Source organism: Semicossyphus pulcher, unplaced genomic scaffold, assembly GCF_022749685.1.
Source record: "Semicossyphus pulcher isolate SPU_LCO1_2020_fin unplaced genomic scaffold, fSemPul1.0.p SCAF_8, whole genome shotgun sequence".
Lineage (NCBI taxonomy): Eukaryota > Metazoa > Chordata > Actinopteri > Labriformes > Labridae > Semicossyphus > Semicossyphus pulcher.
In genome coordinates, this window is record NW_027211759.1 from 15,986,710 (window position 1) to 16,014,672 (window position 27,963).

Sequence of the window (27,963 nt, forward strand, 5' to 3'; positions counted from 1 at the left end):
TATCGAAAGGAGTCAATGTTGTGTAAATCTGCTTTAAAAAGGGATATAAATGTATTAAAAGTATGTTGTAATTTATGCTCGGTATTTTAGTAGTATAATATTGTCTCTATCACTATATATTTAAGTAATAGTAAAAAATAAAGCTGTAAAGCACTAATCAATCACATTTTATTTATATAGCACCAAATCATAACCAAGAGGAGCAGGTCTAGACCGTACTCTTTTAGAGTAATAAGGAAGTAAATTATGTATTTGGTATATTTTCTAAGTATATTGGTGGCATCAGTATGATCTTTTCAGTAAAAAAAAATGTTATACAGCAGGAAAAAATACAAAGAAAGTAAGCAAAAAGGATAAATGTTAGTTTTTGGGCGCCAGTTCAGCTCAGCGGTTCGATCGTGTGTCCCGTCTACAGAGGCTCGGTCCTCGATGCGGCGGCCCCGGGTTTGCCTCCCACCTTCTGCCGCGTGTCGTCCCCACTCTCTCTTCCAAAGACCTCCTTCTCAATAAAGGCATAAAAGACCAAAAAAAAAAAAGTTTTCCAACCTACATGAATTGAATTGAATTTTATTGATAGGGGGGACGATGCAATTGAACATAGTTTGAGTACAGAGCACGAGTCAACTCTTGTCCATAGTTACCTACACGAAGAGAATGAAGTATCTCAGCTGTAGAGTTAGGAACAGATGTTGGTAGTTACTATTAAGTACTTGTATGTGTGTGAATTACTTTAATACAGACATTTACTCAATATGTCTTCGTCATGATTGATGATCATGGGTTGTCGCTGCAGATGTTGACAGCGAATGCTACAAAAGAGGCTAATGTGTTACATGATGTCAGTCACAAGTTTTGGAGACGAGAAGAAAAACCTTTGTCCTTTTTAACTGTTTTATCCTCATCTGGTCATACAGTATGTTTGTCCTCAATTACAATTCCCTCTATGATTTTGATGAAGATGTACAATATGTCACACTTTTTCACGAGCATTGTAGATGTTAGACACTTCTATAAATAATTTCTATTATCACTGAATTGATATACCACAGACTTTAACTACAGTAAATTAGCTATAATAGTTTAAATAGGGAACACTTAGAGTTGCTTTCTATCAGTATTCCCGGTTCAGCTGCTAAAGATCTGACAACCTGTTTGAGTTACATATCATGTTGTATCCTACATGATCTTGCCAAAAAGTATTGTTTCATTTCATTCTTTAAGACTTTTTTTTAATCTATAGATTGTATAAATGCTACTACTTTGTTTATACAGCTCATGAACACTGATCTATAAGAGGTGTCACGAGGATTTTAAGCGTAAACACCAATTAAACACAACAGAACTCTGCTCTCTTCTTCTGTGTAGCTCAACCAGCACCGTCCCCCGAGTGAAGACCCCTCAAACCTCGGCTGGAATGTAAAACAGGTGCTGCACAATTGGTTCCTCCGCAGCGGGGGCGAAAGAAAAACAGCCGCCCCTGACTGACAGAACATCACATTCTCCAGCCAACTGTGCCTCCAGATGATCCCTTATTTACTCAGACAGACTTAAGGGATAACATACAGCATGCGTGCTATTTTTCTGCACGGTCCCTTACATTTAAAAAAACAAAATCCCACTATAGAGATGAAACATTCATTGATGGCACATTTTCTGATTGTTTCCATATCACACATGTGTGTTTCTCATAAAGGGGAAAATATGCAGATAAAAAAACGAAAAAATCCGAGCTCTTTCCTTGACACCTTGTGTGTTCTTCAAGTGGCGAGGTAACATCTGGCATGGATTTATACAGTGAAGCTCTGGCAGGGGATTCAAAGAGGAGAGTTTTTAATTGAATCCACTCCGAGGCCTGTGAGACTGAAATGTCTTCTGGCAACGAGCTTCGAATACATACTCATGTTGCTTTGTCATGTGACCTCTTTCACAGATCCAAATAGTTTTCCCCTCGTTATTTGACTCCTGTCTCACACCGTCTTTTCATGCTTATATTTAAGTATCTTCTTTTTTAAAACTTGAATAATGTAACATTGATTTAAAAAAAAAAACTCTTTACTCGCTAAGAAAATAAGCAATTATAGTGAAACCATGCACGCGGGTTGTGGTTTGTCTCTGATTGTTTGCCGCTGCCTCCCTTCCAGCACTCCAGCCCTGACCGTAGCTCATACCGGCACAACACTGAACCCACTGCTGCTGTGCAACAATACACACATTCACAGCCCACAGACAGCAAATTGCTTCTCTCATTCCCCACCACGCCCTGCCTTCGTTCTCAGCCACCTGCAAAACAAACTGCGCTGGAAATTTCACTACAAATTACCCTGTGTCTGCCAAATCCCCCCGGGAGCAGAGGAAATCAGAACCCTGGATCTCCCTGCCCCCACTGAAACAGAGCTGAGCCTCGCTCACAGGGAAGCCTCATGTTTGTTGATAGGTCGAACATTTAGGTGTTTTTTTTGTTTGACAAATTAATTTAAATACTTTGATCTTCTTGTTTGAGTGATTATTAAAGTTTTATTTCATATCTATGAGTTTGTATTTGGCATTAAAAGTGGAGCCAAGCTTAAAAACAGAAGATAATCTGAGTAAAAGTATCCAGAGGTGGAGACTAGAAACAAAGCTAAAGTTCCCAGTATAGATTGTTCCACTTTCATGAACACGCCATACATCTGCGGGCTTCAGGTCAACAAGACAACGTGAAACTTAGCCTCCATTCCCACTAAGAAAGAATGAAAACTGAGACCTGTTTCGCTTCAGGGGAATATCAAAGGAAGGCACATACCTTAGCAGTGAATAACGATCAACAGCGTAAACCCAGCAGCTTGCACATCATCAGGGCTACAGCGCCTCCTGGTGACCGCTCTGCAGACCTGCAAGCAGACAGGAATGTCAGATAGAGAAAGAGAGAGAGAGAGTGAGTCAGTGGCTGATGTGCCAGAGAGATGAGTGTTGAAAGCTCCTTGGAAAAAGGATTAGGGCTGTTTATGTTGGCCAAGTGGCGCGCTGCCAGCTGCTCAAGTGTGCAAACTTCTTAAAGCTGCAGAGCTTCGGGTTTGCTCGTGAATCTTTTCACTCTATTTACCCTCCACCCAGACTGTGTGGATGGTTGTGCTTTGTTCAAGGGGAAAACCCCCTTCACTTCAGCCCCAACCTCTGGAAAAGCACGCTCTGCCCCCCCTAAAAAATGTGTTGGATTCAAACCGAGCCTACAACACCAACCACCCAAAAGTACAAAGACTGTGCTTTAACATAGTTTATAGGCTTTCATGTTCCCCTTAAATACAGGAGCAAAAGTTTTGTATTTCAAATATATGAGGTTAAAAATCCTGATCATACTCAAGTCATACTGTAAAGGCAGCTTTTTCTGAGTGTAACCTAATACATCAACTAAACCTCTGCCAATCGGCATGCACAGTTTCATAGCAATAAGACACACCGTGTTTGGTTTGTTGAAGCTAACAATCTGATTACATTAAGGAAAAACTGTCCTCTACAGGAGCGGACTTGATATGGATTTCATCACATAAAGAAAGGCAGGGAGTAACAGTGTCCAGGTTGGAGGTGGAAGAAAAAAAAGAGGGGAGGCCCATGTATCAACAGTAGGATAAGACTCAGCCTGGGAGCTGGCAGCGTGCCACAGCTCTGCGGCCTGGAGCTACATCAGAGCAGGGTTCGTGAGCTGCAGTTATGAGATGAGGGTCATGGAATAATAAAAGGCATAGAGCTCACTGCAGCTGCGGAGTTAGACTAAAACTTTTGCTATCAAGCTTAAAAAAATACTATATAGCTTGTTTGTCCTTGCACTAGCAGGCTACAGGACTACTGTTGCACACAATGGATGTGTTTTAAGGTGCTACAGCAGTTTGAAATGTTTCCTTAGGAGGTTTTTTTTTTTCTTGAAACATTGGGTACAAACTGTTTAGATACACTTTATTAAACCAGGAAATCAAGGTTCAGACCTCATTGCAACAAGCATCCATTGGCCAGACACTGAATGTCTTATTAGATTTGGCTCTGGTGCTGACCTTGTGCTTGGACTTCTGCAATAAGAAGGGAAAGAAAAGCAATTAATTTTGCCTTGGGCCTTTAAAATCCTGCTGGTTCTGTTACTGAGTGGAGTGCTCATAGTTGATTTACAATTGCAAAAGCTCTGGTGTAAAACCTGGCCACGGGTGTCCAAGGTTATCCACATATTTCTTATTCAAGTCAAGCTATTCAGAACTTTTAATTTTAACCTTTCACCTGAATGAAGAGCTGAAACTTTTTGCCATACAAAAGTTATAAAGACTGGTTTTCTCTCACTGGCATTTAAGCAAGACTTGGAAACCTGGAACCAAACTAGGAGTTTTGTCCGGTGTTCGAGTTATGTAACTCTTTACTAAATGTTTCAAGATTCCTTTCACATACAAGCTGCTCCTCACACAATTTGTACTTTGGGTTTTACTCTGAAACCAAAGGAAATTGTGTTCAAATAAACTAACTAACTCCAACAGAATGACCACACATCCTTGGAATTAGCGAGAGATTGTGTACTAACTCCTGACTGATCAGACAGCAAAGCTCATGTGCTCTACAAGGTGCAACACCTGATCCTATACAGTGAGAGATAGCTGCTGCACAGGCCTCCTAAACATCACAACTATCATAACTCAAAGTCAATTTTTTCATCACCCTTCTAATAGAATTAGTACTATTGTCTGACTCCATCCCTCCAAAGACAAACACACAACAGAAACACAAATGTTTGTGCATGCTGCCATCTGTTGGTACCTGCAAGTACTGCAAAGATCAGGGACCACTCTAGTACATAGACATAAACAATCCCACAATATATGCATGTTCTGTAGAGTTAACTGTATATTTGTAATCACATACAAGTGTGATAAGATAATCTTGAAGGAAAAAAGCATCAGCCACAAAAAATCAGACATCAACTCAAAGAATATCTCAGAGACACTTTGACTCTATAAACTTTGTATTCAAAGAGGACCATGCTGAAGAAAAACATCCCTGCACATTCATAGTATCAGTCGTTCCATTTAAAATGGTTTACAAATTGACTTTAACACTTGAAAATATGTCAACAAAATATATTTTCCAGTTTCATTAGATTAAAATATGCCGACTTTAAAAGTGCATTCAACAAGTCACACAAACTTGCACTGTAAGACGGAGTGTGCAGAGCTATAAAGAGTTTAAGGCACTTTCATTTATCTCACACTTCTTTCAGGGAACTTAAAGATGACTGAACGCCATTTTCCAAAATGCAACACTTTGTCCTTTAAAGGTCGCAAGTTTTCAGATGAACACAAGACAAAAGCATATTGCACCAAATTCATACTGTAAACACTGTTTTCACTTTAAGCACTGTATCCAGACCTAGAGAAAATGCATGAGGTGCATGGCAATAACTTACTGATAAACACACAGACACAGAAAATAAGTTACATCAAACAAGGCACACAAATAATGCTTGAACCCCCGTCCTGTACAGTTTACCTCCCAGAGATGGCAACAGGGAACTAACTTGCATCTTTTAATTAAAAAGTAAAAGTTTAAATTCTTAAGTAAAAGTTTAAAAATATATTACTCTATCAGGACATAAATGTGCGACAGATTGTGCCTGATATACAACACCTGATATGATGACACATGATGGTTGGCTAATACTGACAACAGGCACTGGTGAACACACAGGTTATGATCTGATGCTTGCATAACCACGGTTGGCCGATACAGGCCATATCGGTATATCGGTATCTGCATATTTGTAATGATTATCACTATAGACTGCATAAAAAGATGGACGAGATGACAGCTCCCTAAAAGTGAAGCCAAAACATTTGGAGCGCCCCCTGCTGACTGGCTGCAGTATAGCTCATAAAGCCCGCCTCCTCCATGTCAACAGATGGGACATGAGTCAAACTATAAAATCAATATACACGCCAAATAAATGTTTCTCATGGTTTCTCTCATTATAGTTAGTTCTTATCCTGCTGATTTATGTCCATGTCATTTTTCTGACAAGTTTAATTTTAATTAGTTATTTGATTCTGTAAAGATGATTGACAGTTCTGTTGACAAATCCGGCTCCTGCAGCCGATCTGTTCCGCATTAGCAGAGTAGAGGAGGAACAGAGAGAGGAGATGTCACTAAAACAATCACTACAGTCATTGAAGTTTCCATATCTGTGAACGTCTGCTTCTGACCAACACAAGAAGCTGTTCTGCTGTTAAACACGCCGATGTGCGGGATCTTTGCTGGGTTTTTTCAGTATGTTAAATTTGTGTTTTGGTTAGCGGAAGTGCCTACATAAGCTCCGCTCCCCGATCTCTACTGCACAGCTCTGGCTCCAAATGACGTCACCATCGCAAGATGGCAGCGCCCGCCACAGGGGCTATTTTGGCATCAAATTTGTACAATGACAGCAGATGGAGATGTGTCATCCATCTATATATACAGTCATTGATTATAAACCAAAGCATGTGATTCTTGGGGTGATTCAGAAATGGTGTCATCACATGCCCAGGACAGTGCACTCCAACTCCACTACAACACTCTTAGCATTGTCTGAAGCGCATATAGCTGAGCAAACAGTGTTCTGCACTACAATTGGTTGACAAGAATAACATTGTTAAATACTCTTTATTAGTTATTTGTTTAAGGAGAAGCCTTCTGCATACCTTAGCCTAAGCTGGGTAATAGGTGCAAAATTGGGGCACGATCCCTGTAGACAGGTCTTATTTCATTCCATCTAAAAAATCCTTATTGGCGTTAGTGAATTTTTGTCCTGTACAATTGGCACCCTGAGCTCAAATGCATACCTCAATTTAAAGGAGCAGTTTGCCATCAGTCAAAGCTGGTGTTCTCTGTAATCGATAGAAGCAATAATATTTGAAATTGGCGCCATAGCTGTCGAGACAGACAGACAAACAGCTTGTGGTTTTGCCCAGTCTACACTCCTACAACACCCAGCGTGCATTGCGCCCCTCCCTCTGAAAGGAACGGCCCAGCGAGAGGCGCTGGAGTGAAATACTACCATTTTCCAGTCAAGGACATTGATCGCTGCAGGCAATGGCTCAGAGCGGTACAGAATCTGAAATACAACAAGAATGTACCGGTGGATCATCTAAAAAATCTTTAGGTCTGCAGTCTACATTTCAAACCTGACAATTTTCCAGGTTTTCCAGGGCCCATTGGAGAAGGCCCATTTTTTCTACTATAATGGCATTAGCTCTCCATAATAGCATGAAAGGACTGAGGTTGAAAATCGGCGAACTGGCCCTTTAAATCAACTAAAATCATAGAGTTTTTCAAAGCAAAGGATCAAGAGTATGAAGCGTAGCACTTCGGGACACTGTACTCTGTGAAAGCTGTTTGATCAAATGCTAGCGCCATTAAATGTCATAAAATATGAGTACAGTGTCGAGCTAATTCACTTCAAGACAATCGTGGAGGTATTTCAAACATCAGTTATTGTAGAGCAGGTTTAATTTGCTGGTGGAAACTAGACACATATTGTGATATTGCACTTAATTTAAAACGTTTGAGAGTTTGGCTTTATCTTTATTCTGAAAACATCAGACAACAACAGTCTGGTTTTCTGAGATTTCAGTGTGCACTATCCGGCTTCTCTTGTAACAAGGCCCATCCCTGAGGCGTTTGAAGAGGTGATAGATGCCTGTGTGGCTGCACTGCCATCTGTTGGCGAAACTACTCCATTATCTTTTGTTTTGAAATAAATTACATAAAATAGTGGCAGAACGATGCCTATGAGGAGCATAGCGACTACAGCGTTCCACCACTGGATGCCCCAGTCTGCACCGTGACTGGTCAGGCTTCGTCCTTTGAAACCAAACCTCCACTGACTCTCAGAGTTATCCAGGAAATCATCATCTTGATCATTTGTGGTCTGAATCAGTTTCTCTATATCCTGGTCCACCTCCATTAGAAAGTCAGTGACCTCCTGTAGATGTGGTTGGGCTCTGGCTCTGTCTGTCTGAGTGTTCACTGGTGTGTTGGATGAATGTGGCATTTCTTCTTGAGGGTCACTAAGGTCCGTGTAAGCCTCCGTTAAAAAGCTGTGTTTCTGAACTGGGATTTTGATAGATTTCAGTGCAAATAAATCTTGTTCCTGCATCAGGTTGTTGACCCGCTTTATATCAGCTACCTGTGGACAGAAACAAGAGTGAAGCTACATAAATATTCACATTTATAATGCCATTAAAGAGATAAACACCAGATAAATCATTGAACTTCTTTACCTTGCAGCCATATTGTAGTGCAAGCTTGTTGAGATTGTCCCCATCTAACACCTCCCGCTCCAGGAGCTGGACATTCCTCAGTCGCTCGTGCTCCTGATCTCGAAAAACTCGAGGCCTCATCTCCAAGACTGTAAGCTCCTCATCATCTGAGGATACAGTAGACTCATTCGCCGTCCTCCTGAACATGTAAACCTGGCCATCTGCACTGGCATGGACGTCCACCGGGGCCTGGAAAGCCTGTGCAACGTGCTCCCCCCGCCGCATAATGAAAGCCTGTAAAGAATGTCCCAATTCCAACATTAAAGTTGGGTGTGCATTAATATGGACGCTGAAAAATTATTACACAAGAAGCTTTTTCAAGCTTAATCTCCAAGTTAGACTTATTCATATTTACTTCTAACTAGCCTCTGCTCCACTGGCTTGTGTAACTGAGTTGGGTTTTTCATCTGCCTTTTTCTATTCTCTAAAAACAGATACCTCTATAGGGAAGCAGAACCTGTGGATGAGGAACAAGATTACTGTCAGAAGTATTTATTATTCTGAGAGGGATCACCCGTCAGTGTTTCAGCTGCCTTTGGGTACGTCCAGGTCAAAAGTCCGTTAGGAGCAAAAGAGACGAAAAACACATGAGCTGAATGCAATCCCAAAACCCATCCACTATCGTCTAATGATGAATACACACAGACATCTGCCTATAAGTGCATATAACAGTACAGTCAGTAGACGTCATCTCTCAAGTCCAATTTAATGCTTGCATCAGAAGTTGCTAGTCAGCCTGTAAACAATGACAAGCACACAGAAAAGGAAGTACATTGTATCTGTGTTTGAAAAAACACCCGCCATGACTTCATTTCTGTAGTGTTGTGCACTTGCATTTCATTTGCAGAGAGAGAAATCATTCACTTAAATTGAAAAATTCCACTAGAGTGAGAGGCATGACGCATGACCTTGGCAGGATGCTTCATGCAAGTACTTATTTTGGCATCTTTTCCATCCGTTTGTTACAATACAGTGACAGCAAAATCTGTAAATTTTAGGTTCATAGAGCTGTAATAAGCGAGATTTCCAGAGACGTATGCTTCACAGATAATGCAGAACCCTGTCGGTTTGTTTCATTGCAAGAAATTGTAGAAACGAGCCAAGCCTGACCTAGCTAACAGGACATCAAACTGGGCACTGGTCATTCTACTGAAGCTGGAAGTGGCAGTAAAGTGTACCCAGACGCGGTCCCTGGAATAGGCTGAGAAATTCACCCAGCTTGGTGCACTCCATGGGTGATGCACCCAGAGACAAGTGCATTTTATTTACGAACATAACTGGAAGGAAATATTTGCTGGTCATATTGAACAAACACGATTTAACACAAATGATCATGCGGTCAAATGTGTCTGAATAACGCAAGGAAAATTCACTTCACTTTTGGTCTAAACAGACCAAAGCAGATGATCTATGGTAGGTATCAAGAGGGCATTTTTTGACAAATCGACAGGTGGATGAACACTGAACTTAAAACTAGTTCGATTTGGACAGCAAAGTTATGTCACACAGCTAACGTTATGACTTTAAATTGTTGTGTTTTGCGTTCCACCACTAACCACGCACAAGAGTTGCGGGCCGATAGCTCCACTTCAGGGGCGTCTCGATGCGTTTGTGTCGTCCGAGTTAGAAATGCAACTTTCACACCTGCATAAACTGACCAAAGCAAACATACAAATGGAAAAAACGCACCCTTTCAACTAACGTTATAATGTTACCTAACTGTAGGTATGTATATGTATTTAAGGAATAAGTTAAACAAAAAAGTTAACTCATTCTTGCAACAGCTTTGGTTCATCATAAACATTTCAATGAAACTTTTAAATTAATCTCATCAAATGTTGCTTTATTTTAATTTACAGCGAATCTGACGCAATTATTTGGACGGATTAGCAAAACGAATTTATGAATTCTGTTGTGTACAACGCTCACAAGCAGCACCTGAAGGCAGCACTAACGTCAGCTAGCTAACAGGGTAACGGCAGCTAATGCTAACAGGTTAGCTGTAGCTTTGACGTTCAGCATGTGTTCACTCAACTACTGGCACCAAGCCTGCGACTGTTTCACTTCAGCTAATGTCACAGTGACAGTTGACTAGCTTACGTGTTGGACAACATGGTTAAATACAACTTACATGAGCTACAGTTCCGCATAGTTTTTAAACTCAGACTGTGGTGTTCTTTATGTTACCTTATCCAAAAGCTTTGACAACAGTATTTCAAGACACCACCTTCCAGGAGCAGTCCTCCTCCAGCTTGACGTGCTTACATTACAGCAACTGGTGGCACTAGCTAGCTTCTGGTTAGCGTAATTCTTCCTCGTGCAGTTTCTAAAAGAATTTGGCGCAAGTAACGCAATAGCGCCGCCTACTGCCCTGGAATGTGACAAAGCTATGACAATAACAACAATATTATTTAAAAGTTCAACGTAGTAATTGACATTAAGAAAAATTGTATTATTATTATTATTATTATTATTATTATTACACACAGTTAAATGTATCCCACTTGTGTGACCAATACTTAACTGGGGTGAACTGAGCCAAAGCAGGAACATGAATGGCCCACACAAAGATACAAGATACAAGACAGAAACCACTACATCTCATCAATGTTTAAAATTCATACCAAACTGAGGTGTATATTAGAAAAATAGCAAAAGAGAATATCCTTTTGGGGTATTTTCTCTTTAAACTTTCTTCTTAATATTTAGTGAATAATATCTCCTTGTCTGTCTTATATCTGTTGGTAGGAAGCATAACATTTCTTCTAAGCCATTAATGAGCTGAAATGACTGTAAATTCTCCTCTACATGTATCCCAGTACCAGACACATAGGATCGAGGATGCAGCAGCACACAGCCTTGGGCTGAGGGGATGCTATAAAGTGAATGCTGGTTCCTGAATCCTGAGGGGAAAAGCAAAAGAGGTTTTAGAGAGGTCAAAGAAGTGATGGCGCTTTCTTTGACCACTAGATGGTGCTATTGGTCTTTCATATCTCCTGTCGTTTGTTTGAAGCTGTTCATTTTTTATCAGATTATACTGATGCTTACGGTTTTTGGCATGGGGCAAAACATTATATTCATTCAATTCTGCCATTGATTCTATTGTTAACTGGTGTGGAATAATCCGTTTGTTAGTTTGACTGAAAATATTAGAGCAATGGTAATTGCCTCTTGTGTGGTGCCAAAGAGTATCACCCCTGCCATTAAACTCAGGCAGAAAGGAAGGAGCTCAGCAGCATGTACTAAATTAAATAATGGGAAGAACTTAATAGACAGGGTGATATGATTCTTTACATGGCTGGTCATGTTTTGACATATTGTACCGGCCTTTTTACACCACTGTTTTTACCTTGTTAAGAACTTTGACCCATACAATTCTCCCCACAATGGCCTAAAGTTAATCTGATGTGAAAGATCTCTCTCCCGAAGTAAAGGTCTATGGCCAAGTTTATGAGAAATGTCAATTTGTACACGACTGACTGAAGAGTATGGTAGCTTTATAGAGTCTTCTCCATGTGCTGTTCCTGGATATTCATCCAGCACAATTTATTTTAATATTTTCCAAAGACTGTGCATTACAAACCAACCATTCTGCTTGAACTAATGTATCCAGCTGAAATTGTTTTCAGACATTAAGGTAATATGCACCTCAGGTTATCCTGGAATATCCATGGTTATCAAGCTTATAGCTAACCGACACTAAGCATGTTTTCCTGCAGGCCAAAGACACATCAGAGGGCATTACTTATTGCAATTCTTTTGCCTATCATCTTCCAAAGACACAGAGGAAAAGCTGTATGACTTTGACTCCGTTTTTTTTCTTAACTATATACAGTCATTGGTACAGACACACAAATTGATATATATATATATATATCTCGCAACATTTGGAGCGTAATGAACTTCCTGTTTACAAAGTATCTGATTGGTCAACCCGGAACCGCGCATTCATGTGGGCGTTTCTTTCGGCTGGCGGTTTATCCTTCGACGAAATGTACGCATGTAGTGTACAGAGAGTTGACTGTGTGGCTCTTTACGGTATGAATAATAAAACCGACATAAAACATTTTAGCATGTTGAACTGTAATTCTAAAAGGGTTTGAAGGCAAGGCCTTCTGCACTACTTTCTTAAACAGTCCGGTCAAAACCACGGGGACGTCAGCCCCGCCTCCCAGACCACATCGCTAATGGTAAGTCAATTGTTATATATTACACGAGGTTCAACTGTAAAAGACGGTGCAGGAGGAAATAGTCCGTAGAAAATGGTCCATGTTCCCATCCTGCCAAACAAAATTGTTCCCCATTTTAGCTAGCATAAATATAGCATATGATTTCACTGCTAGCTAAAACCAGGTATGGAGGGACATTAGCCTACGTGACGTCTTTTCAGGTAAACAAGACCTGTTAGCTTACAATCTCAGAAGTTTTGCTATTGCTAGCTAAGAAACGATAAGTTTGCCTAAATTTAGCCTGAAAATGGTTTGCTGCTACGAAAGTTAACTATTTTAATGCAGGTACAACGTCATTGTTAGGGTATTTAATTTGCGGTGAAAAACACATGGTCAAACTAGAATAATTTATGCTTCGCCCTCAGCAAGCATATATTGCTTATAGTAGCGCTAGCTAAATAGCTTTATTAAAAATAACCCACACGAGTTGCCCATGATAGTTTTCTATACAGGTTGTACAGTGTACTGCAATATTTTACAGCATGATGTGAAACGCTGGTCTGGTACATTGGCAGGCAGATTCATAGTTTTAACACAGAACAGTGTGTTTCTCTTGTTCGGCACAGTGTTGTTTTTTTCAAAGTTGATCTACTATACATGGAAATAGATTGAGGTTGATAATGCTAATACTGACTCTTTTTAGTCAAGTTTATCAAGTTCTATGTCATTCTTATGTTTAGCCATGTTGTGGAGCTACCAAACTTCCCCTCTGTCTCTGCTGCAAATAAATTGTGCATGGAAAATTTGTGCAAGGCTGTAGGTGGCAGTGACAAAGAGGCAGCTTCCTTGTGTGTTTTGCTAGTAAGGCTTATCTTATTCTAAATATGGTGCTACATGTTGAAGTGCTGCTAGCCCCTCTGTAGAGTTCAGCAGAGATAATATATATTTTGACAAATGGTTTTTCAATTATACAAGGTGTTTTACAACAGGCTTCAAATACAAAAACCATTAAAGGCATCAAACTCTACTCTGAAAATATGCATCTTTGTGTATTTGGTTTTTGAGCTTTTGCCCACAGAGCAGGCAGGACATTTATTTTGATTCCTACCTTTATTCAATACAGTTGCAGGTTCGGAAGGAAGGATACAGAGACAGCTAAAGCAGGGGATAGCTGGCTTAACAGGTAAGAGTTAAGAATGAACAGTAATGGTGTCTAATACATGTTATTTGACGTGTCTCTTTTGTAATTTGTTTTACATTAATGTAGAAAAGTACAAAATTTAAAAAGTTGTCATTGGAGTATGACAAACTTGTTGTCAAACAGGCATCAGAGCTTCTGATGGGGAAAGAGAAAGAGCACTTAGAGCAGGAAGCAAGAAGTGACGAGGTAAGTTGTAATGTCATCACGCAGAGCACGACATTGGTATAGTGATGGGTCTTATCGTGGAGCATTTTACACATGGCTAATTGGATTGTGACATATCCAGTCCACAAATGTCAAGAAAGCACTTTTTGGTATGGAAACCTTTCAAGGACTTGTAGTTGTTGGTGCTAGAGACAGGGACATTAAAAGTGACACAGAGACTAGAGACCGAGTGCAATGTCGAAGAGAGGCACCAGATGTTGTGTTGAAGCTGTAATTGTTCATACTATAGAGCATTTCACTCTTGTCAGTTGTCCCAGCTGAAATACATTTTTGGTGGCCTTAACTTAGAGTCTGGAGTTGTAAGTTGTGTTGCACTCTCTTTGTTGCTTTATGTATCTGTGGTTTGTGTGCTGTGTGTAGAGAGAAGACACCTTGAGATTGCAGGAATGTTGAATGTTGCTGGTAGAGATTGTTGATAGCTCAGAAAAGATAAAGCAAGGCACAGTGGTCTTCTGCTTGTCGGAAACATACATGCTGTTTCCCATGATTTCTGCTCTCTATTGCCTTATGATTACTAGTGTTGTCACGATACCGACATTTTGGCTTTGATACCAATATCAAGTTTAGTATCATGATACTTGAAACTAAAACGATACTGATTCGATATTTGACACCTGATAGATCGGAAACAGGATGTCAACTAGGGTTGGTCACATTTTGGAATTCACAGTTTATTGACAACTTGTAATATATTTAGAAATATTCAGAAAACTTTACACTTGTAACAGCAGTTTCAATTACCACAGCTTAACACAACACTTACAATGAGTGTTTAATTATTTAACATTAATTTCATACATATCAGGGCAAATTGGTTATTTATATTTATATATATATTTCTTTATTCTGTGTTTATCGGCTCAAATTTAGTGCTCTTTTGCAAAACCATGACACTCACAGAGCATTATGTATGTGCTGTGATATGTTTGCTAAGTTAACTGTGGGTGTGTGCCTCTTTTCTTGGCCGTTCTGCCTGATGCTATAGTTTCACCACAGTAGAAGTGACTTGTAAAGTCAGCTAGTAGTCCTGTGTTATTTAAGTGCTTAAAAGTACACAAATGATTCCCAAAATGATTCATTTGTCGTTTTAGAACTTTTTAATACGCTTGTCAAGCTGTTTATGCACGCCAAATATATTCACACGTTAATGTTTCGTTTGCGTTACATGTCTCACAGCCTAATATAGCATCTCATCACCATACTATTAGCTGGCTAGCCAGCTAACTTATATGATAACCTGTCGAGTTTTGTACTCCTTGGAGAGGTCTGGCTGTCTGTTATGAGGTGCTTGGCGAGGTTTGAAGTGTTTCCTCCCTTGCACGAAACTGTTTTGTATGCTACAGGTGTCGATAAGTCAGCGGGTTTGCCATCAGCATCGGCTCTGTAGACAAAATAGTCCAACCAGAGATTTCGGCAGCTCGTTACATTCACCAGTACAGGGCGTGGAGGTACTGTATTTTTTTTGGAAGATGACTATCTGTTGTTGTCGTCGATAGTGGACATGTTCAGGCAGAGGCATTGCCTCTCGCTCTCTCAATCGAGGCTGAGGCTAACGCAACGCTGTATAAACGTGGATGAATGACAGGTGTCTACCTCACCATAAACAGTCAGTAATAGGGGTGGCTGTGGCTCAGTGGTAGAGTCGTTGTCTCTTAATCAGAATGTTGGCGGTTTGATCTCTGACGGCTACAGTCACATGTTGAAGTGTACTTGGGCAAGACACTTAACCCCAAATTGCTCCCGGTGGCATAGCCATCGGGTATGAATGCATAGATCGTTAACTCTCAGATGTATGTCGCTTTGGACAAAAGCGTCTGCTAAATGAAAACTTTAGATTGTAATAATATTTTATCCTCTCATGCCGGAACATGCTAATCTTTACTTACACCAGAGCCACATTTGACCTACAACAAGTACGGTATACAGTGCAACACTAATGAGTACTGCACAATACAGCCTGATAATGCACATATTCATCTAGTGGTGCAGGCATTTAGGATGACAGGGGAATGTAGCTGTATTGTCAGTCTTGACAAAGTTTATCAAAACTAACCATTGTTGAGTAACACATCTATTTTACAAAGAGGTAAGGACTTTACCTCAAATAACTGAAAACTGATGCTGGATTATAAACCATTCCTGTGTTTGAGGCACCTATGGAAATATAAATCAACCATCTGAATCGTTAACAATTGTTACACCTCACAAGTTTACTGTCAGAAAGCCGAGAATAGGTAACAGGCACTAACATGGTCTGTCTGTGTTAATAATGATAACTTTAGTTGCACTGAAATATCACAAATAAGCTGATGGTTTCTTTGTTGCTTAAAACTGACAGACAATAGGTTCTTGTCATTTCAGCACATAAATAATAGCAATGAGCCTCCAAGATGTTGTAATGTTTACTTGATCTCTGATCAGGTCAGCCCTTGTTTGTGTGGATGAGAGAGCATGATGTATGAGAACCCATGCAGACATTAAAACCTTTGCCTGGCTCATAGTCTATAAATGTGATCTATCCTTGTGTTTGTGTTACATTATGGGTGGTTATTTACTAGCGGGCTGTTATTCATAATGATAATTGTTGTAACTAAATTGATTGACTTTCTGGTTACTTTACAAATTCAGGGGTCATAAAATCACCCTCTAAAGTTTAATAGAGCTGAAACCATGTAGTCCCTGAAATCCAAGAAGGACAAAACCATATTGAGATTGGGACATCAAAGAAAAATGCTAAAATGGGTTGCCAAATACACTTTGGCGCCCTGCCCAAGTCGAGGCTATTTGTGGGAAACACTAGGGCTGGTGCTGCGCTCAGTGATGGCTGTTACCATTGGCTGGAGAGAAAATTGTCAACATCTGTATTTGTAGCTTGTTTGCTTCTTCCAAAAAAATGTGACAATCATTTATGAGATAGAAGCAGCTTTTCAAGTTGTTGCGAGGCAATTTTTAGACACAAGGACTTTTAAATCTTTCGTAGATCTTCATGAAAATTTCAGCAAAGCTGCTCAAAGTAACAACTCCTAAATGTTCTGTGTTGCCTTGAAATGACTCTAGGGGGGGAAGATAACTCTCATGCTTGCCCTTTATTTATTTAAAACAAAGCAAAACAAAATAAGTGACCCTGGGCAAACATGAACACAATCCCAGGTTGAATAAATAAAGTGAAACAAAGTGGCAAGTAGACCTGATTGTTGGGCTTTTCATGTGGTGGCAAGTACAATCAAAGTGGATAGGAAGAAAGATCTACCAACCAACATACATATAATTTAACTATTCACAAATGTTTTATTGTATTTATTTACAGTTATTTAGTACTCCTGGTTATTGCTGTGATGGTACTGAATTTCTCTAACTGCAGTGAAACACTAACGCCCAACAAAAAGGCTCCAACAATACAAACAGGCGAATGGGGGCGCTAGGGGGGCCTCAGAAAATTGGAGGGAAAAAAAAAAAAAAAGGAAAAAATATATATATTTTTTAATTTTATTTTTTTAACAACAACGTACGTACAACACGTAAACTGCCGTAATCTCGGATTCTCAAATTCAGCTGCAAATTCAGCATGACGACGTCATAACGAGGTCATAATCTGTGTAGACCTGGCGGTTGTTATCAAGCTGCTTTGCTCCTCAAGCTTGCGTGTAGCTAGCTAGCGCAACATGGACAGGTTTTTCACAACAAATAGACCGAAGGAGCAGACCAACAGCCCTGCCATGGAGGACTCTGCTGCAAAAAAACCTAAGAACTCAGCAGAACTCACTCTCATGAGGCAGCATACATTAAATATGGCTTTACAGCAATACAGAAAAATGGCCACGATTGCCCGAAATGCGTCCTCTGTCTGGAGACCCTCTCAAACGAGTGTTTAAAACCTTCGAAACTTCAGCGCCACTTGATGCAAAAACATCCGGCATAGGCCGATAAAACAGTAGACTTCTTCAGACGTAAAGAAGAGCATTTGGTCAGGCAATCTGCTGCATTCACACAGCAAGCTACCGTGCCCGAGCGGGCCCTGAAGGCATCATTTTTAGCCTCATACCACATTGCTCGTGCTAAAAAACCTCACACATTTGGAGAGGATTTGATTCTACCAGCTACCAAAGACATTGTCTGAGAATTGCTTGGTGAGGATGCTGCCAAAAAAATCGACGCTGTCCCACTCTCTGTTGTCTGTGGGTTTGGGGGTCCCCGGCCAGAAGCTAATGCTGTTTGGGGGGCCTTGGCATGGAAAAGTTTGGGAACCCCTGGTCTAGCAGACAGCCAGCAGGATCCACCTGTCAATCAAGTGGGCCGGTCCCTACGATTTAAGGCTTAATAAAATTAAAGCGGGTGTGTTGTAAATAAAAATTCACCCCCCATACAGTTATCTTGAATTTTTAACAAAACCGTTTTTTGTACCAGGCTGTACCAGGCATTTCCCCACCTGCTGTAATGTTATTTCTTGTTTTCTGGAGCCAGCCTCAAGTGGCCACTCGAGGAACTGCAGTTTTTTGCACTTCTGCATTGGACCCTTGAAGTCCTCTACTTTGTGTTGTAGAATGGAAAGTTAATGCAGATACTTGCACAGTGTGCTGCTAAATGAAAAACATTTCATGTTCTGTGAGCTGAAATTGGCAGATGAAAGTACTTTTTCACGTGGAATTACAGGGTTTAAAGGATTCTTGGTTTTCATGAGTGAGACCGTATTCTTATTCATTAGAAAATATATCTGTGCAAATCTTTGTTGCTGACCTGTCAGTATATTCATTGTGTTCCCCTGAAGGAGGCAAATGCTTGACTGAATGAACTTGTGCTTTCAGTAAGACTCAGGCTTGAACCATTACTTTTTCAAGGATACTGCATATTTCTCATATTGGTTATATTCTTGCGTTCTATGAGATACAGCATGTGTGTGTTATTTTAAGTCACATCTGACATAGGGCTGAGCTAAAAGCAGTACTGGTTAAACATGGAGTTAATAGCAGTCATGCATATTCTAGTGTTTCCTTCCACATATGCATACCCACTCAGCTGGAAACTACAAATGACCTCCAGTTGACTCCTTTAACTAGACGGTGAAGTCGAATCACTGGAAAACCTGATGTTGTGTTAAAGGATATAAACCAGTCTCATAATTAAAAGACTCATTCTAAGTCATTGATCTCATGCACGTATACTGCTGACTCTTTTAAACCATATGAAATTTACTTCCATTATTGTATGTTCATCTGTGGGCACACCCACTGTGTTAAGCTGGAGTGAACCTTTCTGTTTACCTCATTGTCTCATGGAGACAACCTTTGCACTTGAAAAAGCTGAACGATAGTTAAGTTAATGTTGCCTTAGAGGGTTTCATCATATCATTTACATTGCATTCAGATTCAGGGTGTAACGCTGAACGACGATCAACAGAGCGGCATAATGTGCCATATTTCAGGGCCACTGAGCAGCTTGTCCAACTGACAGAGAGATAGAGAGAGCGAGTAAGAGACTGCAGGGAGAGAGAGAGAGGGAGAGAGCGGAAGGGAGGGAGGCAGGGACCGAGGAAGTGGGGATAAAACCGTGTACACTGCATGCACATGTTGCCCGAAGAACAACAGAAAGGGCTTTGCTTTAAATGATTCAGAGCAAAGATTAAATATTTATTGAGGTGAAAGATTCATGTATGCCACATCTATGAACTCATTGCTGTATGGCTACATTATATCATCTCCCTGTATCTTGTGTTAAACTTAAGAAATTGTGAGAGATCTTTTCCTTTACAAAAAAACATGTTACATTATGTATGCACAAAAGATGCCTTTTTAAAAGCAACATTTTCATCTTAACAAACTGCAGTTTTCATAGATCAGTCACTTCAAATATCCTTAAACATTTAGGCTCAAGACAGTTTTGGGGAGCTCAACTTTTTTAAAGGCAAACTTGTGTTTTCTAATGTTTGCAGTAGTTCTCGTAATTGTTATTGAAGTGTTGACACAGGCCTGATTACACCCAGTTTCCAAACACTGTGAGAAACATTTGATTATTTGTGATGCAAAAATTAGAGCATGAGAATTTTGTCTGGGTCTGTTGGCTGGATGTTGAAATGAACCACAGGTGACGGGAGGTTTGTCTGGGAAATCCGCGGGGGTCCCGCTGCAGTCGGTGTGGGGAAACCAAATTAAATCCTTATGGCTCAGGGTCATGGCAACAGTTCAGATGTTTATTGATTAAATGTCAACTGCCCAGGTGAACGTGATTCACAACTCAGAGGGGCCTAAATCAACAATCCATCACCTGTAGAGGAACATTCAAACCAACACAACATCACCGCATGTCTGGATCTCCTGTATAACTCTAAGAGATTTTCACAATACTCTCAGCACTGTCTGCAGCACATGTAGCAGAGCATCACAGCTGAGCAGATGGTGGTCAGCTGTGATGTCAACTGAGGTGAGGTCACCTGGTAAACGGAATGTAATGGGGATTTTTTTTGGATTCTTGGTTGCACATGGGGATGGACATTTTAAGAAATGTCCTATCTCGACCATCGATAACGTTAACTTAATTGATTAATCCTTATCTTTTTATATGAGAGAAAATACTGAATGTGTTTTTCTTAATTAAATCTTTATTTTCACATTTTCACAGCCTCAACCTCCCAAATTGCTCCTCTGAGGATCAATAAAAGATTACCGTGAATTCTGAAATAACAGCCGGCAGTCAAATGAAAGCCGGCTCTATAGAAATAGCCAGGGGCGTGGTCTGCACGACCAAATAAATGCCTGCCCCAAACACAGGCCGGGGAAAAAAGGTTAAAATAAAGGTCAAATCAAATCATTTAAAAATGTATTTTTGAATTATTTATAAGTGATGAATTTTATCTTTCTTTTTATTTACAAATATGAGCCAATTATCATACAATCATGTTTGAAACCAACACTTTGTTGTTGTGAGTTACTCATCTAAGTGTTAGTGTACTGCTTTAGTCACTGCGGGTGCAATCTAACTGACTTTCTGTTCCGCATGCTGCATTGTTGACAGAAAAAGAACAAATTTTGTCTTGTGATTTACTTTAATTAACGGGTCTTACCTTTGCTGAAATTTGAGCATCATGATGCAGATTAGTAAAAAGTAAAATGAAGCTTTGTCAGGTCTGTCCTCAAGAGAAGAAAACTACTTTTAAAACTACTACAAAGTTTGTTGAACGGAGGTCAGGTCATCGATCTGATGCATTCGAGGAGGTCGGGAAATCTGAACGCTGAATGGCTTTCGTGACACAGCGTCAAAGGAATTTATCTCATGTAGCTTAGAGCTTTAACACTGATCCGAAAAGAATCAGGTACTGGAAAGAACAGCACAAACAGAGCGGATCATAGAGCAATGAGGCCTCATACTAAAATATGACCACATGTACAGAGGGAATGTCCTGTCTCTAACATGAGGCCGCTTCATGTAAAAGCCTGGTACCCTCTGCAGCTGAAGTTAATAATACTATTTGAGAATTTACGCTATCTTAAACAAAAGGACAATAAAAGAATTTCAGTGAACAATACGTCACCCTATTTAAAGAAAGTATTTCATAATACCATTATAGCTGTGCTTCATTCTTCTCCACCATATGTTAGTGTTTGTTTACAAAACTAATCTGCTCACCTTGCTTCTCTTCAGTTATTTCTCCCCACGCGCCTTCAGCTGCTGTACCTGTATGCAGCGGCTCGTCCCGCCTCTTTCTGTTTCTCTCTACCTGTACTGTTCATGTCTGATCTGATGACATTCATCGTGCGCTGTATGTTCTGCCTAAAGTCCCCCACAATAATACAACTCGTGAGTTTTTCACCCGCGATCTTGTTTTCACAGCAGCAGGTGAGCCGCGTGTGGAGGAAGCTCGTCATTAAAGACCATACATGATCAAAACAGACTAATGAGACACACTACACAGCTGCACTTAAAATCTTTTAAAACACAATAAGATGTTCCATATTTAACAGAGGATGTCGCACCTCGATCAATGCTTTTACAAGAGGGACGTACCAGCAGAACTGTGTGTGTGTGTGTGTGTGTGTGTTTTTCAGCATGCGTGGAAGCGCTGCTCCAGGTATGAGAGAGACGGAACGCGAGGGCCGAGTGTCCAGTAGGCTAGTTAAGGTTAATCTATCGTGGTGGACGACAACAGTTCAAAAAAAGAAACATGATAGAATTAGTCGGCAAATAGACTTGCCCCCTCCCCCCTCGACCGACAGGGAATATCTCCCGCTGTGAGGAACGGGAAAGGGCAACTCTTGGGCTTGTGATACCAACAACAGATTGATTCAATTCCACGTGATCGACTAAATTATTAATGACCAATAATCGATCATCGATTAACCGTTACCCATCCTTAGTTGGACACAAGAAAGATGTCACATGGGATCTGGGTAAATGCAATTGATGTTTTCAACATTTTCTGTTGTTTCATTGACCAAAAGCTTAACTCAAAAACATCGGCTGATTTATTGGAAGTTAAATAGTTGTTAGATCCAGACACATTCCCAATCAAAGATCAGAAAGAATCAATACAGGAGATTATCATAAGTATATTTAGTATGTCAGTAAATATTAAACAGCAAAGCAGCTGTAAGGTCCACTATGCTTTTATGAGGACAGCATGTGAGACAACACATCCTGGCTCAAACAGCAAACTTCCGTATACATGATACTGGCGTGCCAATGATGATGAATTTTGCGCTGCTATGGGTTCAGGCACGGAAGGCCTTCAGCCAGGAAACGGAGAGGGGGAGGGGAGGAAGGGCATTTTGCTGATAGGTGCAGTCCAACTGTAGTGGGGTACCGTATATTAATTTGGATCCCAAACCCTAAGGGCGACCCCTCACATGAGACAGAGGTCTGGCAGTCCTGGTCTTCATGCAGGCCATGAGCGTACAGTGACACATAACCTTGCCCTGTCACCACCCTCACCAATGTGTCAGCTAACATTACTGTGATTGACGTTGAGCCAGCACTCCAGCCCTATGAGATCCGAGGCTCTGTATAACCTCGCCCTAACTGTGTACCAGGGCTAGGACATTTGGGGCATGGTACTGGATCATGATGTTTGTAGCCTGCACCTCTGTTAAACAAGGGCATAAGCTTTTGTGACCTTGTTTAAACAGGAGCTTATTTCATGGTGTTATCTCGGCCAAAATCTGAATGTGTTTTGAAGTATCACTCTATTACAGACAGACAGACGGACAAAGAAACATGTTAACAAAGTGCCATTACTGCAACGGGGAATCTATATATTCTCAGATTGACCATTATCAGTGACAGGTAGGAAATGAAACAATATACTCCCTCCTTCAGCTATATCATCAGCTATAGCATCCTGTATATGACACCAACATGCAGGAAAACTTTAACAGCAGAGACGGGGATACAGCTTATAAGAGCACAGATCAAACACAGGGCTCGACATAAGCACTGGCCCGGTGGCCCGACGGTGTGTTTTTCACCCACCGGGCCACTAGATTAAGCATTTAACTGGCCCGGTGTGCCAGTAAGATCCACAAGCCCACAGTGTAAACAATATAGTAGCCCTCCTGAGATTCACAGTCCCGATGGATGGGACTAATTACTTTCTACGCAGAATGGCTACTACTGTCAACAACACGACAGAGCAGCTGTCATTCTAGAACATGCTAATTGACGTAAGCAAGCTACCGCGGACTAGTATAAATACACATGTTTTCGTTGTTCACGGGCCGTTACGTGAGGTGGCAATAAGCGTGTGTATTCCCGTTATCAGAGGCACCTCGTCCCGGTGCACGTTAGCGCTGGGGCTACATAAACAGACCGTTCACAGAGCGTACGTGCGGCGGACAGTTTACCTTTAACGGCCACATGAAGTAGGAGACGATAAAATATTGTTTCAAAAAGTTACTCTCACGGGCTGATCACGCTAATAAACATACAACATTGAACAGCGTCAGAAATGGTAGGTACAGCTTATAAGTAATGCAACTGCAGCTATTACTACTTATTCATGCGGGTGTCAGAGTTACTGAACCAAGTGTGTTAAAGGAAGCCTCTTTATACCCATATGTTTATTTTGGTCTATTTTTATAAGTTTATAATAGTTCCACAATTGACTGAACACATATTCAGCAATAAGAACCCTAACATAAAGAACAAATTATCCCAGGGACAGTGGTTTTAATGGCAGGGCCAGTGAATTTGAAAAGTTACTGGCCCGGAGTGCCAGTGGAAAATTGTGCTCATTGTCGACCCCTGAAACAGAACATTTTATTGAAGAGTATATCATGGTGTGGAATACTGTTATATTGGCACTGTTTGATACTGGATGCTTTTTAGTAGTCAAGTCTGTCATTTCAACAAAAGGTGACATTACAGTCACATTCTTTTGTTTTATGTAATGCTTTCTCTCTCGGTCAGGAGATTGTATAGCAAAGCCAGAATATAGGATTAGCTTTTGGCTTAAAACTAACAATCTTTACAGATGTCAGTAATTCACTGTGTGTAAAGACTGGCTTAAAGACTGCTCCCTTGTCAAAGACACTCACAAAATGCCCTTTAGTATGTTTAGTAAAGCCAATGTTATGACCTGTTAGATGGATCACTGCACTTCCCATCTGACTCCAGGACTCAAAGTAACTTATCACTGAACTTGGGAAGCGTGTTACCAGCCACGAACGCTAGTGAGAACCTTCTGTTAAGATTTGCTGGCCTTACTACACCTGGCCTACACATCCATAGATCAGATACAAGGGCTGTCATTTTTCAATCCAAATTCGAATATCATTCGAACTTGGTGACATATTAATAGTTCAAACTGTAAAGATGTGATAGAAATTCAAAATTGAAGGACGGCAGATAACACTTGCCCCCGAACAAATTAGTAATCTGCTTTCCAGAGTCCCAAAATGCTCTCACGTTTAAAGCAGTGTGCCTTGTATTCCAACAGATGGTGATAACACGCTGCCTTCTACAAACCAATGGAGGGAACTAACGAGCCAAGCCGTTGTTAACCTTTCCTGCTTCAGCGTCCCGACCGTAGTCAGAAAGCACTGGGGAGACTTATTGTTGCTCCAGGGCCGAAGCTGTAGCTAGCTCCGGGGCTAACTCCCGTCACTTTAACAACGCCAGCAGCATGCAGCAAGTCTTGAGGAGTCGTAGGCTTTATTTTGCACAAACACAGCCTAAACTGTGTTGTGTTGTTTATACAGCTACCGATCACTCCTTCCTCTGCTCTTCCACTGCTCCCGTCCCCGACACTTCATGTAACCCGCTCTCACACACACACACAGCTCCGTTCTCTCTCACTCGCTCTACCGCCCCACTCTCATGCACTTAGCTCTGCCCATAACAGAGCTACACTAACAGTATAAGAGCGTGTATAATTCTTGAACTTGAAAGATGTACTCCAAAACTCTTTCTAGGACTTGATTTTTGGGAAAAGTGACAGCCCTATCAGATACTGGCTTTGGTATAAATGTAAAGCCATTTGTCCTGCTTCAGGAACTTCAACTTCTGCATACAGTCGCTACATTGAAATGTTCCCCTTCATGCATTGGTAACAAAGTGAGAGAAGAATGTAACACGACTACTTTGGGGTGTATAATTTGGGCATGACATGGCTTTTTATACTGTATATGACATCAATCCATTCTGATTCTGAATTAATGGGTGACCTTATATATTAAAGGCTAACAGGTGTTAACTCAGCTTGGTGAGATCAAAACAGTTGAATGTTAAGTTTGGCAAATCTTGTCACCATTGATGCTGTAGGCTGCACTGAGGGTGTAGCTACAGCAGCAGCTTTGCAGAAGCAGACAAACACGCTTCACTGTTTCAGATGCATCGAACGTTTTGTTTTTGAGTAGGGATGCACGACATTGGATTTTTTGCCGATATCCGATATGCCGATATTTTACAACTCATTTAGCCGATTACCGATACCAATAGTTTTTTCCAGCACAATTGCAGAGATCATCAACTCTCTTCTGTATTGGAATTAGCGTACAGTATAATGGTGATACTCTTATCACATTTGTTACAACGGTCGGGGTGACGGGTCTTGAGGTGGTTAATCAAGTTTGTAGAGTTGAAAGACTTTGCCTTGGCTCCTCCTCGCATCACCGAAGCTGAGCAGTCATTGCAAATAGCAGTTTTGCTATCTATTTCGGACACTTTGAAAAACTTCCACACCACGGACATTTTGGCTTCTAACTCTCTCATGCTGCAGGTAGACACACGTGACGTCATCTAGCTGCGCCGCACAGGTCTTCTTCGCTCCGGGGACAGTGCACCGAGGTCGGGCATTTAATCAAGTATGCAGCAGCCCATTATTTTATCGGTTAATTATATCGGCGTATATCGGCGTGTTGGCCGATATCCGATAGTTCATTTTTAAGCCAATATCGGCCGATACCGATAACATGCCGATAATATTGTGCATCCCTATTTTTAAGTGTTTCATGAGGTCAGTAGGGATTGAATTTAGATTTCCTGCTACGTTAGACAGACATAGCATTACATAAATACCAACAGCAGCACCGTTTGTCCTGGTGCTTAGCAGTATTTTGGAAACCAGTACCAGTTAAGTACCGGTTCTGGTTCTGTGACAACCGGCTTAAGAGTCAATGCTGCATGATAAGTTAAATCTTATGCCAGAGTCATCTACAGCAAGGACATGATGTTTGAAGAAAAAGCACGATTTTAGCTTGAGTAGCGGTAGCAGTTTAGCTGCTACTGCAACTGGGTAAGACGGTGATTGTATAATACTTAACTCATGCCTGTCATGGTCTTTTTTCACTACACTTGCATGCAAATACCCCCGAGGAAACATTGAGTTGAAAGGCTTCATGTAATGGACTATGTTGGAAAACACTCCCCTTCAGAGAGGGGAGTGACTCGTAGTGCTTGGTATCCTCAGTGCGAGTTCAAACTGCAGTCACAGGCTTCACTACCTTTGCTGTGTAGTTTGATAGAATGTCAGTTTCCTTGTGGCCATGGGAGTTTAATAATGTATGCCAGTTGTGTTGAGGCACTGCGCTGTGGTTTTATGCCTTAGCTGAACCACTACATGACCTGAACGTTCCTGCCATTAAATTATCACTGACGATGGGGGGGAATGAGATGCATTGAAATATTGATCATTGTATAGACTGTGCTCTTTATGCAGCAGTGGAGCAACTGTGTATACTGTAGTGGGTAAAACCTGTAAAAATACTGTCATGGAATCAGAAACATCTGAGCTAGCTTATAAATGTTAGGGAAGACGCTAGCTATTTAGAAAATAATTGTTTAGCTTGAATTACTGAAACATGCTGACTATTGGCCACTAAACAGGAAGCTTTGGACTCTTGGCCTACAAGCATGACAACATGTTACTGAAATATGATTTGAAGAACAAATTAAAAGCAGAAGATCAGATGCAGAATACTTTAGAGATTAAAAAATTGAAATAATTTACCACTAGGTCAAGCTGTTTTAAAATGATTGCAAGTAAAGCGTCTCCTTCACAGTCAATGAGCGTTATTGTACGTTTCTGAGTATTGGGAGGAATTTGCATCCCACATACCAGTGTTGGTGTCTGTAGTGGCTTCAGTGTTTGCTGCAAAAACACTCTCTGAGGAGAAAAATAACAAAGAAGACAATTAACAATGAGAAGAACAATAGAGCTCCAGGAACAAGCTTTTGAGGCCCAAATACCACTGTGCAGCATAATTCATGTTTTCTTATTCATTCTAAACATTTACAATGAAATGCATCTGCCTCATACTAGGGGTGGGAATCGCGATATTTCACTATATTTCACTATATTTCACTATACCCATGACCCATGATAACGATAATATCACGATATAGCCTAGCGATTCTGCGACAATTGATATATTGCAATCATAGCAATCATATAATTAGCGATGCACTGGCTGAACATCGGAATCGGCCGATATCGGCCGTGCTGACAGACATCGGCCCATCGGAAAATAGGGTGGCATGCGCCAATGGCAGCCAATGTTTTTATTATTTAACTGCTTTAATTGTGCAGTAAATTTAATTGTAAGATTAAAGTATGTAAGTATGTAAGCACTGAAAAATGTTT

The 27,963-nt window shown here is 40.7% G+C and overlaps 1 protein-coding gene across 3 annotated transcripts in view; it reads right to left on the bottom strand.

The window, feature by feature from the left end:
• Window positions 1-4,983: 4,983 nt before the first annotated feature.
• The window catches only part of lysmd4 (LysM, putative peptidoglycan-binding, domain containing 4), a 29,998-nt gene continuing 7,018 nt past the window's right edge, over window positions 4,984-27,963 (bottom strand). Inside the window, exons 1-3 of one of the 3 annotated variants that reach the window (XM_069686686.1) lie at window positions 10,491-10,562; window positions 8,265-8,537; window positions 4,984-8,170 (exon numbers count right to left, since the gene is read on the bottom strand). In XM_069686686.1, coding sequence (XP_069542787.1) covers window positions 7,622-8,170; window positions 8,265-8,528 — 813 coding nt within the window. In that variant the 5' untranslated portion in view covers window positions 8,529-8,537; window positions 10,491-10,562 and the 3' untranslated portion in view covers window positions 4,984-7,621. Of the gene's footprint in view, window positions 8,171-8,264; window positions 8,573-10,490; window positions 10,563-27,963 lie in introns of those variants that run through there. The other 2 variants (XM_069686687.1, XM_069686685.1) reach the window with 2 other exon arrangements.